A 21,487-nucleotide genomic window follows, 5' to 3' on the forward strand; every position below is an offset into this window, starting at 1 on the left:
ATGCACACACCCACATGGCAGACGACTACCCTGTCACAAGCATCAACATCCTGGATCTTTCTAAACAAGGGATTTAGGAGAGCTCCCTAATAAAAGCTGAACCTCAAAACAAGAATTGTGTGAAGACAGTATTTGTTACAGCTCTGTATAATAGTATTTAAAACAGGACTCATTCATCCGACTTTTTTTTTTATATCCGCTCTCACTCTGGTCCCACTGCAGTCAGATACGTGACAGATTACTGTATCATAATACATTAAATATCACTATTTTCATAACAGACGATGCACCCTGTGTAACTTTTCTTGCACAATTCTTCTTTTGTGCACCGTGCAAGGTCTATATTAGGGGTGTGCAGATACAGATTTTCTTGGCCGATACCGATAGCTGATGAGTATCAAAACCGACTGGATACTGATAATAATAGATAGAGCAGGTAACCTATTGTGAACTACTAGAACAAGACATATGGTCTACGTTTAAACTGTTTTATAATTCTAGATCAAGGGTGGCCAAACTTCCTGACCCAAAGAGCCGCATACCAACATTTCCATATGGTGGAGAGCCGCAAGACAACAAAATACATAAGAACAAGGGATATTTCTGATATTTTCATTATTTCTGTTTATACTGTATGTATTATGTATATTCAGTTATTATGAAGCAAAATACAATAACTGACCTGATTTCACCGAAAACAACACATAAAAACATATAATTTTGTAACATTCTTTGACAAGCTCTTCCCGTGAAGATCTGAATACTGGGTTAAAAAAAAAAAAAAAAAAAAAAAAAAAAGACGCGCTTTTTTTTTCTTGTATGGCTGCTGCTGTTGTTGAGCTTTGTGGAGGACAAATGCACTGTACTTATTTTGAAAGGGATTACAGTACCTGCTCATGATGAGTCATAAGATTTGTAAATATAATGTTAATTTTAGATATAACATTTAAACATGCATTCTTTAGTCTCCCAACACTCCAGATTCATTCAACATTTGCCACGAGTGATATTCCATGCTTGCCATACAAAACTCGCTTAAGTCGTTAAATCAGCTTCTTTTCAGAAAGCAGCATCTGCCTTAAGCTGATCCAGGAGTACATTACTATTAGATAAAAAAGTGTTTTCGTGATGTTTGAGGTTGCTCGCCTTGTACATGCTACAGTATGTTTTTCGTGAATGCAAACTCTTTCTCCCAGTCTGATTTAAAGCCTCATACTTATGTTTTACTACTCGTGGACAGTTTGCTCAATGCCATTGTCTCCACAAAATGAACAAGCACTTAATTCGAAATACACATACGCCAGCGAGCGGTATCGAAAGTCAACAGGTGATGAAATATCCTTGAGTGAATATGCAGGGTCAAAGAAACAGGAAAGAGAACTGGAGAGAAGAATGATTATCACGAATGAATACAGAGAACACAAACAATAAACACTGTGTTTATTTTGACTTTATCGCTTTTCGTTTTTGTTTATTATTCTTTTTTCGGTTCACTTGACACTGTAAAAGGAATGTGTGCGGCTCGCATGCCGTGGTTTGGCCACCTCTATTCTAGATGTTAAAAAATAAACAGATATTGTTTACTTGCATTTATGACAACAATGAACAGGTATTGTTTACTTGCTGCAATTACTTCATAAAATGAATACAATGAATAACTTAGTATTATATTGTGTGCGTGACAATTTAGGCATTTATTTTACAACAGTCACACAAAAATAACATTTTGCATTTGTACTAGTAAAAACAGTTCTGTTGAAAAAAATACTTAATGTGACATTAACTTTTATAGCCACTTGCTGTCAAACATTGCGTATTATAACTTCTACCTTGAGCATACACTGCTTAAAAATGCAGAACAACATAAAATGTTCACTTAATCAAAAAAAAATAATTAAAAAATGCCATAAAAATATTAAATCTCTGGTTACAAAATTCAGTCAAATTTGAATTTCTTATTTAACAAAAGATGGCACAATAATCAATTTTGACTTTAAAATGCCACTGAAAACAACCAATGCTGATTAAGCAAGATAAACAAAAATTACAAAAAAGGTCATTTTGAAGTACATTGTGTAATAATAATAATAATAATAATAATAATAATAATAATAATAATACTCTTAAACCATCAATGTTATTTAGGGTTGAACCTAAAAGCATCAAAATAACATTCTACTCATACTTCATCAAGAAAGCGTAATCAATCTGTCAGTAGTCTTTAGCACCTGATCCGAAACTGCCATTATCTGAACTCTCATCATCGCTAATGCAAGCAATGCCTGAATCATTCATTGCACAGAGAAACTATGTCTAGGCAGTTTTATCTATTCATGTGAGCCGCTGTATTTCCAAAAGGTACAGATCAATACCTCACTCATTATTTTTCAATTAAACATCACATACAATCTATGATGCCATCTTCTGAATACCAGCTACAGATGAGTTTAGCATTTCATTTCATAATCATAATTGTTAGTGCTATTTAGTCACTAATTTGAAAGCACATGTTATAACATAAGAACATAAGAAAGGTTACAAACGAAAGGAGGCTATTAGGCCCATCTTGTTTGTTTGGTTGTTAGATGATTATTGATCCCAGAATGTCATCAAGCAGCTTCTTGAGGGATCCCAGGGTGTCAGCTTCAACAACAATACTGGGGAGTTGGATTTACAGTGGCATGGTACGGGGGCTATGTTATCTTTAATCTTGGTCAAGAGACGAGACTCTTCTCCCTGTTTACAGTATGTCTTGAACATAGCTTTGCCGTGCCTGTGACTCCCAAACTTAATTTTCTAAAATGTCTCCTCAAGCCCCACCCCCACCCCCGACACACTAATGCCTGGGACCCATACATCTTATACTAAGAAACATTTGTTCCTGACTTTGTCAATACAGAGATGCTACTATTTTCCCCTCACAACTCTAAACCAAGAAACATGTACAGAAAAATTTAGATTCATAACATTAATCCGGGGATTAAAGAAACATACAGTGTTCATTCCCCAAAATGTAAACCCAAGTGCTCAGTGCTGGTCTATAAAAAGTAATGCAAGGTTCAAAGAGCCTTAATACATAAAAGGCAGCCCTCTAAGAAATACACTAAAGGTAGAAAATAAAGTAAATCAGTCATAGAAAAAAAAATCTAAACAAAGTACACATGAGAGATATCTAAAACATTAAAATGATGCTTGAGATGTCTGCATATTCATTGCAAATATCAGACACGAAGAATGTCTCTCTCAGTATTAACTGTGGTGTCATTAAAGGCAGCTTGGGATAGAAAGGAATTACATTGTAATAAGTGTTTGTTTGTGAATGAATAGGTTTAAAAGGTAGGTAACAGCTGTTTTCATTATTTTGTGCAAATACGCTTAAATCATGTCTCTTTGATTAGTGGATGAAGTGCCCTACTAAGTCACACGGCATGGCTGCTATGTGTAAGTAATCAAAGTGCCTGTAAAATGAGTTTTAGGTCGTTCAAGGCTGAAAAGCATATGTTAAAGTGGATCGGAATCAGAGCATAGCCAGATCATTTACGCCCACTTTTTTTTTTTAATCTGCACATTTAGATTCTATAAACCTAGGATGAAAAAAAAGTCTATTGTCCAATGATAAATAAACAAATACATATACATATATAAAAGGCAACAAAAAGTGCTATTTTTATATGAACCTAAAAAAAGTATGATAATAATCTTTATTTTTATACAGTGCCTTTCATAGTGGACCACCATCACAAAGTGCTTTACAAGATATGAGACTAGGGTGTGTGAACTATGCATCAGCTGCAGAGTCACTTACAACAATGTCACACCCCAAAGACGGAGCACAAGGAGGTTAAGTGACTTGCTCAGGGTCACACAATGAGTCAGTGGCTGAGCTGGGACTTGAACTGTGGATCTTCTGGTTACAAGCCAGTTTCTTTAACAACTGGACCACCCAGCCTCCTATAATGCTCTCTCATGCAGAAAAAATAAATAAAAAGAAACTTTTAAAAAGTCACATGGCCTCAACATGGAAATGTGTACTGCCCTTAGATATAAGAGCAGCGTGTGCGGCAATCGTGTAAGGACATCGAGAAAGGTTTCGGGCTGTTTTGTGGCTGTAGTAACAGGTGGCAAAAAGAGGTGTGAGTGGCAGCGTGGGCGGCAGTCGTATAAGGACATTGGGAAAGGACACTGGCTGTTTTGCGGCTGTTCTTGGGTGTTTCTGTGTTGTTATGTGTCGTGGTATGTTATTTTATTAGTTGTGTATTTTAAATATTTATCATTTTTAATTTGATTTTATATGTCTTTTCATCTGCCACTTCTTTCTTTTTCTTTTTCAATTTGAGAACCTTGCTCTTGCTTATCACTCTATTCATCATACTGCCCCTTCCTATCTATCTCCAATCATTTGTGTCTCCAGTCCTTATAGTCCCTCTCTGTTTATACTCTACTGGCTGACTTGTTATGCCTTCTCTCCAGTCTACTTCCTCCTGTGCTCACTCCTTCTCTTCCTTTGTCCCTGTGGTGGAACCAACCGTTTAACCTCAGGACTGTTCAGTCTTTTACTGCTTTCCACCATTTTCTCAAAACCTACTTATTCAACCTTTTATTTGTAAATTTCTATTTAAATATTTCTATTTCTATATCTTTTTGTATTTTCCTTTATTTTTAATTTCCTTTATATACACACACACACACACATATATTTGTATTGCCTGTAGCTTAGATATTGTTATATTTTGTTTCACTTCTATTAGTAACTTTGGATAAAAGAGTTTGCTAAATAATAATAATAATAATAATAATAATGCTTTGACAGTATGGCAGTGACAGCTTTGTAAAATAAATACCACATGAAGGTTCATTTTTATAGGATGATACCTATACTCGAACTAGATCTACAGATTCACAGAATATGAATGTGAAGCTAACATGTCAAAGTTTTTGTTCTTCATGACCACAATATGGCAGCCATACTAGGTCACTTATAAAAGTGAAGGGTATCCTAACATTTTGCTATTGTGGCCTCACTTTCAATGGCTTCTGTATTGCTTATAGATGTAGATCGTCAATTTCAAGTTCTTTCCCTAAGGTCATAATTTAAGTAACAAAAACTTCCAACACTCCTCAGATTTATTTTTTGTAAAGAAAAAGAAAAAAAAAAATCATCTTACACCGCTTTACAACAGAAATGAAAGCCCAGTACTGTTGCAAGTTTTTGATTCTTGGATCACTAAATTATTAACAAAAAACATGTATATCGAAAGCACAAAGTACCTTGGTCTGTCTTTGTATTCACACAGAAAAAAAATCTAGCAAGAGATCGACAGCTGCCATGGTGATGAAAAAAAATAAAACGGTCCAATATTATTTTATGATAAAAAATCACTAATATATATATTGTATATATATTATATATATTATATATATATATATATATATATATATATATATATATATATATATATATATATATTGTAAACGATCCTTTCACTTTTCACGTTCGTTGCCCCTTTCAAAGTAGACCCAGGACACAGAAATGGAATTGATTTAAGTGCTGACGCGCACTTTTAATAAACACCAATCAAATAAATTAAACAAAACAAACAAACACCTAGCTCCTTCTTGGAGCACTAACTATACAGTCTGGAACCTAACTCAACCAGGACAGCTAAGCTGTTTACCTGTAACCCAAACACAACTCACAAGGTTTAACACAGCACTTTACCTTGACTGCTTGGAAGCAGACCACACCTTCTGCCTCCCTACACACAGCAGCCCTGAACAGACTGGCTGCCTCTCTTAAATACCCTGCACCTGGCTCTAATTTACAACTACCATCAGGTGCAGGGGATTACTAAACAATTAAACAATTACACAATTAAACCCCATAATACCCAAATGTGCATTCAAACAAGGTTTTTAGCAGGGAAGGATTTTAACCCCCTCCCTGGTACCTTACAATATATATATATATATATATATATAGAGAGAGAGAGAGAGAGAGAGAGAGAGAGAGAGAGAGAGAGAGAGAGAGAGAGAGAGAGTCAGTCAAATGAGACCAATCCCATATGTTGTAACCAAAACCCTTTTGTCAGTCTATTTGATAATACAGATTACCTTCAACTAACTAAGAAATGTTATCTTGACAATGGATATCCCTTTAAAGTACAATCCACAATCAACATTTAAACATTAACATCTTTAATGCTACAAAGCATTTTTTATACTTATTTGATACGCAAAGCAAAGGGACTCACCACTTAAAACCACCTTTCGCATTTAAGAAACCACAGCAGTTCCAAATTCCCTCAACTGCTTTTAAAGTCAGGGGTCATAATACTAAAAGTTCCTAGAAAAAAATGAAATTTACATGTATTTATTTTTATATTCAAACCAGACAGATGGAATTCTGCATTTACTCAAACGTCCTGCAACTATATGTATACAGTATAATAAAGTAGATAGTGTTTTCATTAATATGTTTTGTGTGGTGCTGATGTTAAATCCAAGTCTATGGATTGCACTGCATATCGCAAAAGTGTTACATGTAATACAAGCGTGTACATATATATATATATATATAATATATATATATATATATATATATATATATATATATATATATATATATATATATATATATATATATATTGAGTTCCCTCTGTGCCGTACCCTAGACCTGAAAAGTACACTGAGATACTGTGGAAAGAAAGCAGTCACCATCGGTCTCCTAAGTGATGAATGAGTTTGCACTGTCTGTCATTGAAGCTTCCAACCCAGGTCATTCCCTATTAAATTACCACTTGTCAATGTTTCAGCTACTGACTGATAAACGACCATGCCAAAACTAAAAATATAATACATTTTCTAGTATTCACAGCATTGGTTGTTTTGTTTTTGGTTTTTTTTTGTTTTTTTGTTTTTTTTTGCTGCTAGTTTCTTTGATGTAACATTCAAATACATCTAATAGGTATAACCATCAGTGGATATTTACAGCATTTCTGAAAGACTAAAATATGCTTCTGACAATTAAGACATATTTGACTTCTGTATGTTTTCCCATTTTCCTTCAAATAACTATTGTTTGTTCTATTCATATAAACTGCTTTTTAATGAGATAAAAAAAACAACGTTTTTCTACATATCAGTTTTATGCCGGAGAGTACAGCAATTCATTCATGCTGTAGAACCGTTTGCACAGAAACTACAACCTCTCGAAAAATGAAGAAAAAGAATGCTAGTTTTAAAGGGAGAACAAGTATGCATCATGAGCACTGCTGCGTACACTGAAAACTAATGATAAAGTTTAAGCAGCTGGAACTGCCCCAGTTTCCAATCTATGACTTTTTTTCTAGCACCATTAAGTTTCGCCACTTTGCTATTATTTTTGAAAAATGCCAATGGACAACAATGTAGATTATTTTTAGCTATTCATCTTTTGTGGAATAATTATGTATATTGCAGTATACGGTTTCATAAAGGAACGGATATACACAACAATTCAGAGAGGCAATCGCAGACAATATAAAAAGAAACAAAGGGGCAGATAAAATCTATAATTTTACTGCTGTTTTCCAGAACGGTAGCTAGATTTTTGAAGATTCACTTTTCTCAAAGTTGTACCAAATATAATAATATCTGCCCTGTGAAAAGCTGCACTAGATTCAAAGCACAACCTTATTGTTTACAGCCACTAATCAATTGTGAAACTGACAATATGTATTTCTAATGTAAGCTTGGCAGTGTTTTAAAGTATTCAAAATATCAAGAAATGACAAGAAGCTCCATTTAAGGTATGAAACTTTGTATGTTAAATGTTTGCCTACGACTGCCTTGGTGTGAAAAATGTGTTAAGTTTTACTTCTAGAAGATGAAACAGCCGTTTCTGTTCAGGCACTGGTGAACCTATACGTAAACCCCTTTTTTATATAGTGATGCATTTATATTGAATAGGGATTTTTCACTATAAATACTTTCTATAATCCTATCATATATTTAATGTTGTCTAAAAAAGTTAGCAATTGAAGTTGATTTTCTCTTACAAGAACACCCCCCTCTCCCTGCAACATACTGAAAGTGTATTATCCCATGCTTGTTCATATATTCCAAAAATAATACAATATACCGCTGCTTATTTTGCAGTTTCGTTAATATAATGTAACTTCAAATATTGTAACACCACTGCCAACTATAAATGCTGTAAAGTTAGAGGCTGATCAGAGCTGTCCAGGCACATAGTTTTTGGGTTTTTTTTTTTTTTTTTTTTGAACAAATGAAAGGGACAAATAACAACATACTTCAAAGCAAAAAACATTTAAAAATCACCTCACATTTTTGCCTTTGGTCTTCCTGAGCATTTTTTTTCAATGACTGGACAAACTACAGCATTTTATAAAAGACCGCAGGCATGCTGAATGATTGTCAGCCATGCAAATAATCACTTACTTACACTCTATGAGTTTGCATTGGATAAGGCAAATTACCATTTGAAAATGAGCTGAAAAACACTCTGGGCAAGAAGCTTGCATTATGAATCTCAGCTCTTTTATAGCATTTTCTTCTCCTGTACACACAGTTCTGCTTCTTACTGAAATCAAGCAATAACTGTAAAGTTATTCTAACAGTGGGTGATGGTTCAGTAAGCCTGAAGTGAATTTTCACATGAGGAAGTATGCTCACTCAACTTCTGACCATCTACAAATATACAACTTACTGAAATTAAGCAATGTCTTATAAATGTGTCTTTGTTCTAAAAACTCACTCTATTAGGACCCTAGTGTCCAAGCTCTTTACTCCAATCTGTTATTTCATCCAATTTTTGAAATTAAAAATCTTAATCCGTTAATGCAACATAATTACTGAATAAAAAGGTTGTCCAATGTACATTGTATTAAACAGTGATGTTGATTTGGTTTATGTTGTAAATTTATTAGGTGCATTTCACCTCTCAGAAAAAAAAGGATCTTGTTAGCCCAACTAATAATTGTATTTTTTCAGACACAAATGAAATAAGGATTCTATCAATGTAGGCTATAGCATGTTCTCATATATTGTAAAACAGTTCATACAAACAAGTACATATGGAAAGATATGAATTCAAACTGATTATCAAATAAATCCATAAGCATACCATAGAAGCCATGTATAATAATCCATGTTAAAAAATAGCCATTATCAAATAGCAGTAAAGGACTTCAAAACCTATACAATCTGTTTTAGATTTGTTTGTTGTCTGTGTACCTCAACTATGTACAAGCTTGGTGAATTAAGGGGGAAAGAAAACTGTTTAATCAATCTGTGGTTATTCCTGAAACAAGATAACCAGTACTAATGAAAGACGAAAACCAACCTTTTGACATTAGGGAAGTTGATAGGAAAGTAGAGTACTTGGCATTTGGGTCTGATGATCTTTTCCAAATCTTTGGGCCTGTAGTCTGGGATGAGCTTCATGAAGGTACCAATGGATGTGAGAAAGGACTCCATGTTGAAGGCAGAATTAAACACCACCACATCAGCCACCAAACTGAAAATGTGACAGACAAGTAATTCAGATGCATTTAAAAAAAAAAAAAAAAAGGATCAGACCAAAAGCCAAATCACAACAGCATCCCAATATATAGCATTCAAAAGCAATGTTACCAAGGCATCCCAATATATGCTATTCAAAAGCAAACCTTTCAATTCCATTTACTTCCTGTATATACGTATACATGTGGTGATGTACTGGTGTATTTGTAGTTTTATTTTGCATTTATTCCTGTAAGAATGGGCTAAACTACTAAATAAAAAGGAAGAAAGGAAGGAAGTTAGTTTCAACAACATTTCACTAATGGCTGTGACTCATCAGGATTGAGCAATACAAGTGGAGACAGTAGCAAGGTCTGCCAAAATATACTCTCCAACATCGCAGCATCCTCCACTGCCAACATCAGCAAATAAGGTGAGTCTCTCCTCACCTGTGACGACCTTGAAACTTGCTGGCTCTGTAGGTGAACTTGAATCTCTGGGAAATTAAGTCTGCAGCACTTATTCTGACGTTAGTAAACGATAAGCCACCAGACTAATACTAATTCCAATTCCATGAAATGACTGTAACAGAAACAGCAGGGGTGTAAGGCTGTTGCTACTCTCTACCCTGCTATCATGGAAAAAGAGATGGTTATGAGATTATACCTCACCAAATAGTGAACGATTATTATTTATTGCTGTACGTGGCAAGAAATACAGTACTAAGTAAACACACAATTGAAGCACTTATTTTCAAATACAAACTCTTGTTGAAGTTTCTGCAGCATTTAAAGGTTTTGTAATCACTAGTGTTTTACTACTCTTTTGTGATGTCTACCATGCTACTTTCAGTTTGGTTTTGCACAGTGTTTGAAATCCTACAGACATGTGAATGTGCATGGATACCACATTGGCTTCGCTGTCACCATTCAGGGAAATTCAGAGTTGTACATCAAAACTAAAATGAGAGATATATTCTTATATATCTGTTTACAATGCATTATATAAATCCATTTAAACCTCCTGCTCTTTCATGCAAAATCACAGCAAAGTGACAAGTGATTTCTGAATTTCAGTAAGGCATACTTCAATAAATAAATGTATTATTATTATTATTATTATTATTATTTATTATTATTATTATTTTACATTTTCCGTTTATGATTATTATTGCTCAACATAACTTCAAATAATGTTTTTGAATGTCAAGGGTACTTATAGAGAAATACACAAATGTATTTGATGTCTTTGATAAATTATTATAAATGTGCAACTTACAGTGCACTGAGTAATTAATTATCACATGCAATGCCATTTATTTATTTTCTAATGTTATACACATGTTTTATTTCAAAAGGATAAACCAATACCGGTTCCACAGTTTTGATAATAAATTAAAACTAACACAAATTAATGATTTGATGTAACCCACCAAAGGAAATCAGCAGTGTCCTTTTTAATGTTGTATATTAATTTGAACATCACTGTCACTAGATGACACCACACCACTATAGGTATAGGAGCCCTCCCTTAGGAGACAAAGACAAACTGAAGAAAAATCGCACTTTTTCGTTTTAATAATCATTGTTACAATATTTGACCCTCAGAAGGTGCAGCTAAGCCGTGTATGAACAAATAATGTAACAGATAAGAGCAGCAGTTAATTACGTTTTAATTTCACCAATACAGTCAAGTCACAGGGTAAACAATATTAAAAAGCTGAGCAAACTATTTGCTATACACATATGCTTACATAGCTAATAGTGTATTGTACTGCATTTCTGAGTGTAGCAGCTTTTATTTAAAAAAAAAAAAAAAAATGCACAAAGGGTCAACAATGAATTTCATTTAAAAAGAAAACAACTATTAATTGGGGGGGAGGGCATGTGGCTGCAGTGACTTACTGGTTAGGATCTGGACTATGGTTTCTGCTGAGTTAACCACAGTCAATGCCAACTCCTGCACCAGAACATGCCCTCCAGTTAAGGTGCTTTCTGGCAGGGTTCTCCCTTTCCCCATGAGGCATATGTACACCTCATTAGCAACAGAGTAACCCTTGGCTATGCATGTGCAAGGCCTCGAGACTTGCTGGATAACAAGCAGGAATTCAGATCTTTAGGATGTAGAATCAGCACCAGTACATGCTTAAATATTAGCGGAAAAAAAAAAAAAAAAAAAAAAAAAAAAAAAACACACAGATAACGGCATAAAAAGATCAAAAGTATGGATTTAAATAACTGTCTTCAACTCTGCAACTGGTCTAAATTTTAAAACTCTGAGAGGATTCAAATCCTCAGGGGTTTCAAATAGGCACAAGTATTAATGCATGTTATACATTTAATGTGTCTTGATTCCACAACACTGAAGCTTGCAATTAGTTTTGAAATGTTAACTATTTCAGTATCAGTGCCCTTGGGATAGTTGTTATTTTAGTTTGTTGCAGAATATAAAACGTGTATATTTAGTGTAGTCAATAATAATTTCACTTTCTATATCACCATGTTTTCAGTGAAGAAAGGGACAGTGGTGAAATTGTGGACTTTAGTCTTTTACTCAAAACAGTAACACTAGTACCAGTATTATCACTGCTTTTCTTTCCTTCTGTTGAAGAGTGTGTTCTTTGCTTCTGTTTTAAACTTTAATTTGGAACATGCTGATATTTCAAAGGCAACCCTATAGGTGAAATGTTGCTGCTTCTTTCCAACCCTAATCCATTAATGGGGTCTATTTTAATAGGGAACAGTAGGGAATCTATAAAAACACCATCCTGCTATTTCAATTTTAGTGTCTTTTTCTTTACTGATCAAGTCATTTGCAAGCACTGTTTATTATTTACTCAGATGCAGCAATTAAAAATAAGCAATTTTTTCTTTATTATTTATTAATATGTATCCCTGTTATAACACTCTTAAAATCTTTTTGTTGTGTGCTTATGGTTATTTTGTTGGATGCAAATAATTTTAAGTTAATTTCATAAAACATCTACAATACTGCTTGCAAGACAATTCAGAACTGTAACAAGTTTCTATTTTTATATAAGAAATTATATATTTAGAGACTTAATGAAGCATTCAATTTTGCCACAATTGCTTTCTTTTAATTTGTACAACTTTCAAAATATCATCAATTAGAGCTAAATTGATTTTTAATCATATATCAAAATGATTAATTTGAACCATTATTGTTTCTATATTAACACTATTAAAATGTTATTGTACGAAAAAAGACTTTTCTGTAATAATACCGATATCTATTGGGATTGTATTGGTGTGAAGCCAAATGTTTGATGCTATCTGGTCGTGTCTGAGCCAAGATTTTCATGGTCTAAGTTTTATATAACATGGTTTGGATGATGGTTAGACTAAACACCTGAGGAAATCAGGGACAGTGAGCAGATTCTGAATCTCTTATGTGTTTATGCACATCTGTATTGACTTTTTACAAAACCATTTAGCAATGTGTGTAATACTCATTTTATCTTTTTTCACTAAATAGCTATTGTATTATATTTAGTTTCAGTTCCTACTCCTTCAAGGAGTACACTTTTAAATGGTTCACAACTAGAAAATAATTACCAGTGATCACCTTGCCAGTTCAAGTAAAACTGTATTTTGTTAAAGATAAATGCAAGAAAAGGTGATTAAGGAACCAGAAGAGGGGGAAAAAAAAAATTGTACCATGAAAGAACTTGGTTGTATCCATACTGAAAGTCTCTTTCCTGGTTCTTCCGGACAGGATATACCAGTTGATTCTCATGGAAGTACAGGATCTTTTTCAATGTGGCAAGGTCAGGTCGGAGGGCAGCTAGTTCAGCCAGGTTAAGAACTGAGCTGGTAAAGAGGACCCTGAGGAACAACAAGAACAGTGATTAAGGTTTCTGTGAGCATGTTCACCAAAGTCAGTTATCACCCCTAAACCTCAAAAACAAAAAGGACCCTTTAATACAAAGTTAACACAAAATCAGCCATGTGAAAGGGAGAAAAAAACAACAATACTGGGATTGAATAAGCTTTAGTAATTACTTAGTAAGAAAAATAACAACGACTATGTGTGAATGCATTTATATATTACATGAAAATAAAAAACAACAACATTTGAAGGACAAGTCTGACCAGGGAATGATTTGCACGGCAATTATTAGTACATTTTTATTAAGAGATCTACTCATGGAATTTTCATACATTTCTGTGGCACCAAGGACTAGCAAGTTTGTCTTTGTGAATGACTATCATTATATTGGAAACATCATTTTCTAAATACCTTTTGACATGCATACACAAATATAATCTTGAATATCCTGCACCAATGCTTATCAGAGTGAATATATTGGGAAGTTAAGAATTAGTTCTGACATTTTGGTAATACTACATGTTAAAATATATATTTGAGCATGCCTGATGGTGGTCTTTTCAGCTCTATATATTACCTGTTTGATTGACAGTATTGCAATCTGGTGCTTTAGTGGCGAGTCTAAAAAGGGTTCTAAAGTTCTCCGTCCTAGATCTTATGTACACTCGTTACCATGTGAACTTACAAGGACCTCTGCTCAGAATCTCTCAAGAGAGGGCAGGGATTATATAGCACAACCATTCATCCCCTTGGGGGTTGTCGCTGTGGGGCACAGTTGAGAAACATTAACAGGGCAGTGTGGAAGATATTGCCCTCTGGCTGCCTGAGTGATGTCTGCTCTGTAGATAACATGAGGATTATAATCTTTAATGCTGTCAGACCTTCGAGTAGCAATAAATGAAATAAATAAATAAATAAATAAATAAATAAATAAATAAAATAAAATAAAATAATAATAATAATAACAATAATAATAATAATAATAATAATAATCTTTGGCTCATTTCTACCATACCCATCAATTTGTACCTCACATATAAGAACATAATGGTGTACATTTTCAAAAAAAATTGTTCAACTCATGTTATTAAATTTTGAAGGACTGAATAAAGCTTGATATTCACAAAATGGCTTTTAGACTTGTACAGAAAGATTGTCTTATGGAGAACGCTAGGGTTCCCATTGGCTCATACAGTAAAGGCACTACTATGCAGAGTTGAGGTCAATTCCAATTTCATTTCCAATTCCTTTTTAAAAAGATTCCAACACAGCACTGATCAAAATTGTAATTAGCAGCATTCTGTTCAAACGTGCTTCTCACAGTGGCAACAAATTCAAATTGCTTAAATTAAAGTGACTGTGAATTTGAAGGACTTTGAATTGTAATTGGGGATTGATTTTAAAAAGGAATTGAAAATGCAATTGGAATTGAAAAACAGGAATTGACCCCAACCCTGCTACCACGTAAGTGCAAGGTAAGCACACGATCATGACCTTGCTGGTTTCTTGCTCATTTTGGCTTTGGTTTATTAGAAACCCATACGGTTCAGGCACTCCACGAGTCCAGACTGAGATTTCTCAGACTGGGCCCTTGCCTCCTCGGTTCAGTAGCTTGTTAAGATCTGTTTCTTTAACATAACGTTTAATTACTTACATTTAAGGACAGTCGTGATCCGCATGTTCTTCTGAGTAGAATCACATACACTACAAGTGAAAGGTTTTAAAACAAATTGACAACAGAGTACCGGAGAACTTCCCCTTTGATTGAAAACATCCCAAAAAAGAACAATTTGGTTTCTTTTGGTTTCAATGAATCTCTTGCCATTAGTAATATGAACTCTGGAATGTACACTCACGGGTGCAATGTTTTCTATTTTAATAGTTCCTCAAATGATGGCCACAGATACAGTATATATTAGTTTTCAAGAAAATGTTAGGTAGAAGTATTTGTTTATATGGATAAATGGGATGCTTAACTACAACTATAGTGTAAAACATTGCAACTATATAGTAAAACTCAGCTAAAAAAAAAAAAAAAGCCCATTTAGACACACAAATCGACCACATGACTATATAGTAAAAACATAACTATAGAAAGAGAAATAGTGTAGCCTAACTGACTGATTAATCAACTAAACACGACAAAACATCTTGGTTAGTTCAACATACTATTAGAAAATATTACTTATACCTTTATATTTTAATTAGGAAATGTAAAACAAGCGTTCTAAATGCTAACACTGGTATTATGCATCAAAGAGGTTTTTGTTTCAATAGGAAAGTCAATACTATACATGTAAACAGTTCTGCTACATGTCAAATATGTATGGTACATATTTCAGGGCTATACCCTAGCTGGCAAGTTTGAAAAGCAAAATCATGGATAATGACACCTGTGCCTTCTGCCAGTTCTGTTGTCAATGCAATGCTTGTCTTCTTTCTATTCCTTAAGGATATTATCTTCAAGTATTGCTTATCCTTGTTAGACAGCTTTTTGGGTCTTCCAGTCCTGGGTTTGTCAATTACAGATAATACTTCTCTGTACTTGTTGATTATGCTTCGGATACCACACCTTGAAAATCATGTGATGCGAGCTACTTCACTCAATGTTTTTCCTCTTTTATGCAAGTCAAGGTTGTTATAATAGTAGAAAACACTAGTGGAGGCTTTGAGTAAATTGTTGATGCCCATAATGCATCAGAGTAGAAAAATGTCTAAGACTTTTGCACAGCAGTGTATGTGTGTGTATAATATATATATATATATATATATATATATATATATATATATATATATATATATATATATATATATATATACACACACACACACACACACACACACACAACACAATACATTAATCTGCATAATGGGATTGGGGGTCATTAACAAATTAACATGTGATAGATATGTATTGTTGTTTCCATTTAAATACAATTATAATTAATCTCTAAAAATGTAGGTTACAGCATCTATCTTTTATAAATAGCATCTAAGAATAAGACAGGATAACAGATTGGACCTCAAAAGATACCATTGCTCCACTTCTGGACCTCCCTGGCATGCATGGCTTAATAGGAAAATAATAGCCACTGGCTAACAAGCCTAACTTAACGACTTAAAACCTTGGTCAGTACTTAATACTTTAAATACATCCGAATTATTTATGTTATAAGGTTTTAGAGTTGTCAGCTCTTGTGTGCCATAATGATAAAAACATTTTCTTTCAAACATTATCATTACATGTATATTAAATGAGCATTAATGAATGAGTCAGTGGATGTGTATTAACAGTTGTACCCACAAGTAAAGGTTCAGGCATCAGGAAAAGCTGATTATGTGTTCCTATCAAGCCAGAACTGATAATAAAGTCCCTCCACAGTTAATTATTGCACTTTCATTGAGGTCTTTTGTGTGTTTATTTTTGTTGTTGGTTAATAATACAGAATACTGCTTTTGGATGGACCGGGATGTATCATGCATGGTGTACCAGGTAAGGGCCAATCACAGTTCAGCAGTCCACTTGGAAAGCATTACATGAGAGTCAACTATTATTTTTCAAGACAAAATTAGTCTGCTGGAGAAGAAATGTAATACCTTTAAAACTATGCATGAGAAGTACTTCTGGGGTTTTATGTCACTGAGCAACAGAAAGATAAATAATAAATCAATAACTAGAATAATATAGTATATTGGGTATACTCGCATGATGTAAGTAATTTAGTTTAATTCACTCTCCGGTGTATAACCTGCCTTTTGCAAGTTTTAGGTAGAAAAAAAGAAATAAAATCTGTGAAAAACAATTATTGAAAAATACTGAATGATTATTTTAATCTTGCAAAATAAAACGTAAATCATGTTGTAAATGATTTGCACTTCAACTGACAAAAGATTATGTTTACAGTTGAACTCTTGCATTATACAGGGTTGGGGGCACAGGATCAGTAAATAGACATCATGTAAAATGTTTATGTTTAAATACATTTCTTTGTTATTTGTTCATGATGATAGATAGACAGGGAGATATTTTCAGTTTATTTCAAACTTTTGTTTTCTTCAAGTACACATGTTGGTGGTAATACAGTATAATGCTAAAACTGAACAAGATGATGAATGACATTAATAAAACGACTGTCTTTCTACATTAGATGGGAATGCAAACCTATAAAGCTTTGAAGCTCAGAATCTCCCTAACTTAAGCCAGCCTTAGCTCATCTGTTCCTGAAACAGTCTCTTTCATGTGGTGAGCCCACGAGCCATTCGTACTGCCACACAATCACGTCACTGTACATCTTCAGCAAGAGGATTATTTGCATTTCCTGGACCGTTTGAGCTTCAATCAAAAGCTAAGGACCACGTACAAAAGAAACCACCCCAAGTAATACAGCACACTGACTCAAACCAGATGAAAGTTCTCTATTTTTACTTTTTCCTGCCAATAATAGAGAGTCTCAGGAACATCCTGTTCGGTTAAGGTTTATGTGCAAGGACCTACAACCTATAATTGTCACTTGAAATTAACCCTTTCAAAGCAATGGGTATATTGCATATTATAGACTTTAGGTAAGTATCCTATTAATCATAACTACATATCTTCATAGCTGATTACATCAGGAAGACAGAAGGGAAACTACCATAATAACTTGAGTTTTTTTTTTTTTTTTTTTTTTATGTCTTACTCAGCTACTTAATAATGGTTGCAAAGCATGCGAGATGATAGTTTCATGATGAAAAATGTAACTGGCTAGGACTTGTTAATTTCCTTTACCGCTGTTTGTTAAGAAAGGCGGGAAGAAGACAACTGTAATTATAAATGTAAGTACAGAATGACAAAACAGGCAGAGACAGGCCATTTTCAACAGATATAATGGCAGCTAACAGTAGACCACTGTACAGTCTAAACTCTATCCAGAAGCAAATATGTGGTCAAAAAGGAAGAGGTCTATGACTGAGCCCACCATTTAAAGGGGGCTACAGAAATATGCCCCAATACATAGACCATGAGAAAGAATACAGGAGCATGAAGACCTCAGACTACCGAGCAAAGATTGGATGTACAGGTTGTGTCTGTATCATTTTCTGATGATTGCAAGATACAGAAGTAGTAAGCATGAACTAGTGGCAGGTCATCAATGAATTGCAAGATACAGCACGTAGACTTGAACAAAGAGTAATAAGAAGAGTGGAAGGGGTAAAGTATATATGTAGCTAATAATAAAATTATTTAATAAATATAATTTTTAACAGCCCTTTGTAGGAAGACCCAGTCTGCATTACAAATGTGGTACACAGCTGTGTTCTATGATTCTCTCACAGTGGTGACAGGTTTATAAAATTACTACCACAAAAGGGCCCTGACCCATAAATGAACTTAACCAAGATAAGCATACAATGGAAAGTCAATATCTGAAAACACCGGGTCTTTACCACCATTTTGCCAAGGAGTTTTCTTAACAATTACATTATTTCATACTGTTTATTAGATATGGGTTGGTGGAAGATTCAGAAAAAAAAAAGTTACAGAGATGGTTAATACAAACATCACAAAAGAAAAGGAGAAAAAAAAGTTAAATTCATACATTTCAATAACCATCGCTCCCCCCCCCACCCCCCACAATCTACCAGTATTTTCTCCCTCCAAGAGCAGGTCCACACCTGTTGCTACTTAACAGAAAAACTTTGTTAATCATTCCAAATTAGCAACAATAGTCTTTTAACTAAATAAGAAACAGAACAGAGAGCAGTGAGCCAAGCAGATACCTATCAGTTTCCTTGGTTTTAATTTGATTAAAACATGGCTCTCAAAAAATGTTGAGGAAATAGAGTGCCACATCAGAGTGAAGACACATGACAAAAATATTTATTAAACCTGTTAGTTCTTTGGTATTTCTGTTGTGGAAACATAACTATTTTTTTCAAGGTTTCCCCGTATGATTTATTTTTAGATATTATCTCATTCATACTGTACCTGTTCTTTATTCATTACAGACACAATTTTTACCTTACATTGGTTATAATATTGAGAATTCAGGCATTCCTTTTTCATTTAAATAATTCAGCAATCCCTAAAACATGCTAATGAGCTACAGGGATTTATTTTTGTATTTCTGTTAAGCAAATGCTGCTGGATGTCTTTGAACAATATTTTGCTTGCAAAATGTACACTTTGGAGCTATTGGTTTGTTGTTGTTTATTTCTTGAAAAGGAATAGCTATTTAAAACAACAACAAAAAAAAAAGTTAAATAACTATAGCACACACTTAAAGTGAAACACCATTTTAGCTTAAAAAAAAAGTGGTTACCACCAGTTGATCTTGTCATTACTGAGGATAAAGCTTGGGGGTGGGGGGGGGGGGTCACTGTACCTTTTGCTCTGGGGCCACACATTGCAAAGTAGATTTTATCAAAGTCATTTATAATGGTGTTTCTCTAAGTTTTTATGATGTTATCATTCAGGTGCCATTTGACTACTCTAATGCGCACATGCTTGTGGACGAAGGTTAATAAAACGTTGCATTCAAATTAACTTGGCAGAGATGCTCTTCTGTTTTCCATTTAGAGGTATTCCAATTTCCCCTACAAGAACAGTAAATGAAGTGAAATATGGTTGGGTAAGGTTATGTAAACGAAAGTGTATTTTGATGTTTTATTCATGTACGTTTTTACAGCAGAACTGAAGCTTAAAAGTAAAATCAGCTATCTAGATCCTCTGGCTCATTTCAAATGCATGTCTGTCTCAAAGCAGACACACACTTTATTTACTGAAACACAGAGAGCTAACTATCCCCACTTAACACTTGCTCCCCTGCAATAAGGTTAAAGCTCACTGGTGCTGACCTGTATCCACTGGAAAGTGTACTCCTCCGGATTAAAAGCAGTGGGGCATCATATATACAAATCTACTGTATATCAGTGGTCTTCTCTCTAAGCACTGCTTAATACAGCATCTACACTGCTGTCAAAGACGGAAAGTGTAACCCACTTTTGTTTACCAAATGTCTTATAATGGCACAAAAATAGAGTAAGGTTCTCCTTCTGAGAATGTTGAACAAAGATGATTGGACAGGTATTCTGTGACCATGACCTTGAGGTCAAACGTGTTCTACAATCATTGAACGTCACTTAGTTGAGCTGTTTACTATGACTTACTGAATTTTAGAGTAACACCTTGCTTTATGTGGCTGCAGGTCATATCCAGCTAGGCCTGTATGACCTTTTTAAACTCAAGCTATAAACACTAGGTAAGTATAGGATGGGATAATAATTCACACTATCAAATTTACAATGTAAAATATATTATTTTCTTTCTCAGCTGAACACCTAAGGCTTTATGATGAGTCCTCAGGTGTTAACCCTAAATACAGTATTTCAGTCCATTTATTCAACTTACACGAGTCTTGTAAATGATTGTATGTATTATTTGGCACATAAAATCCTGTGTTAGTAGTAAACTGGATATGTGTACACTGGCATTCATGGCAATTTATCTTCACTAGGAGCTGGGAAACCTTGTAAAATTGCAATTTGATACCACACAAACTCTGGTGTGGATTAAGTTGCGAATGAATTAAGCAACAATAAAACCTGAAATGGAAGTTTGCTTTGTCCACAACTGAACTATAGTAATTCATTCAATCAAGTGTGAAAGTGATTACAAATGTGTAAATAACACATTTACAACTGGAAATTTGGTGTAGATTTTACAGTTCTAAATTCCATGCCAATCTACTTTACTAGTTGCCTCAGACAATCATCCATTGGAACTCTGAATGCTAGTAGTTCACATGCATTAAGAAACATGAATCAGACTCATTAGCGATGGTACCTGTGGCATCATTGTAATTTGCAAACTAAGATGCTACATGATTGCACGCGTAGGAGGGTGGTTTTTAACTTTTTAGACTCATCCTATCTCCAGTTTCCTGTAAACGGTCAACATATTCACATTTTAGAAAGAAGCATGCTTACCTCATTGATCATCAATGTTCGGTAGCTGTTTTATTTTCAGAACATTGCTGCCTCCTGAAGTGCTTTCCCTAAGAATTAAGATCATGAATGTATCATGTGTCCATTAGTAAAAAAAATCTGCACTCCTGCTATTTATGGGATTGATTGATGTCCTTCTCAAAACCTGGCT

The 21,487-nt window shown here is 34.2% G+C and overlaps 1 protein-coding gene across 7 annotated transcripts in view; it reads right to left on the reverse strand.

The window, feature by feature from the left end:
• The window catches only part of gtdc1 (glycosyltransferase-like domain containing 1), a 95,194-nt gene that overhangs the window by 50,267 nt on the left and 23,440 nt on the right, over window positions 1-21,487 (reverse strand). For 6 of the 7 annotated variants that reach the window (XM_041262129.1, XM_041262130.1, XM_041262125.1 and 3 more), the window contains 2 exons: window positions 13,179-13,346; window positions 9,344-9,517 (listed from right to left, as the gene is read on the reverse strand). In XM_041262129.1, coding sequence (XP_041118063.1) covers window positions 9,344-9,517; window positions 13,179-13,346 — 342 coding nt within the window. Of the gene's footprint in view, window positions 1-9,343; window positions 9,518-13,178; window positions 13,347-15,004; window positions 15,367-21,487 lie in introns of those variants that run through there. The other variant, XM_041262131.1, reaches the window with a different exon arrangement.

This window comes from Polyodon spathula, chromosome 10 (assembly GCF_017654505.1).
Source record: "Polyodon spathula isolate WHYD16114869_AA chromosome 10, ASM1765450v1, whole genome shotgun sequence".
NCBI classification, from domain to species: domain Eukaryota; kingdom Metazoa; phylum Chordata; class Actinopteri; order Acipenseriformes; family Polyodontidae; genus Polyodon; species Polyodon spathula.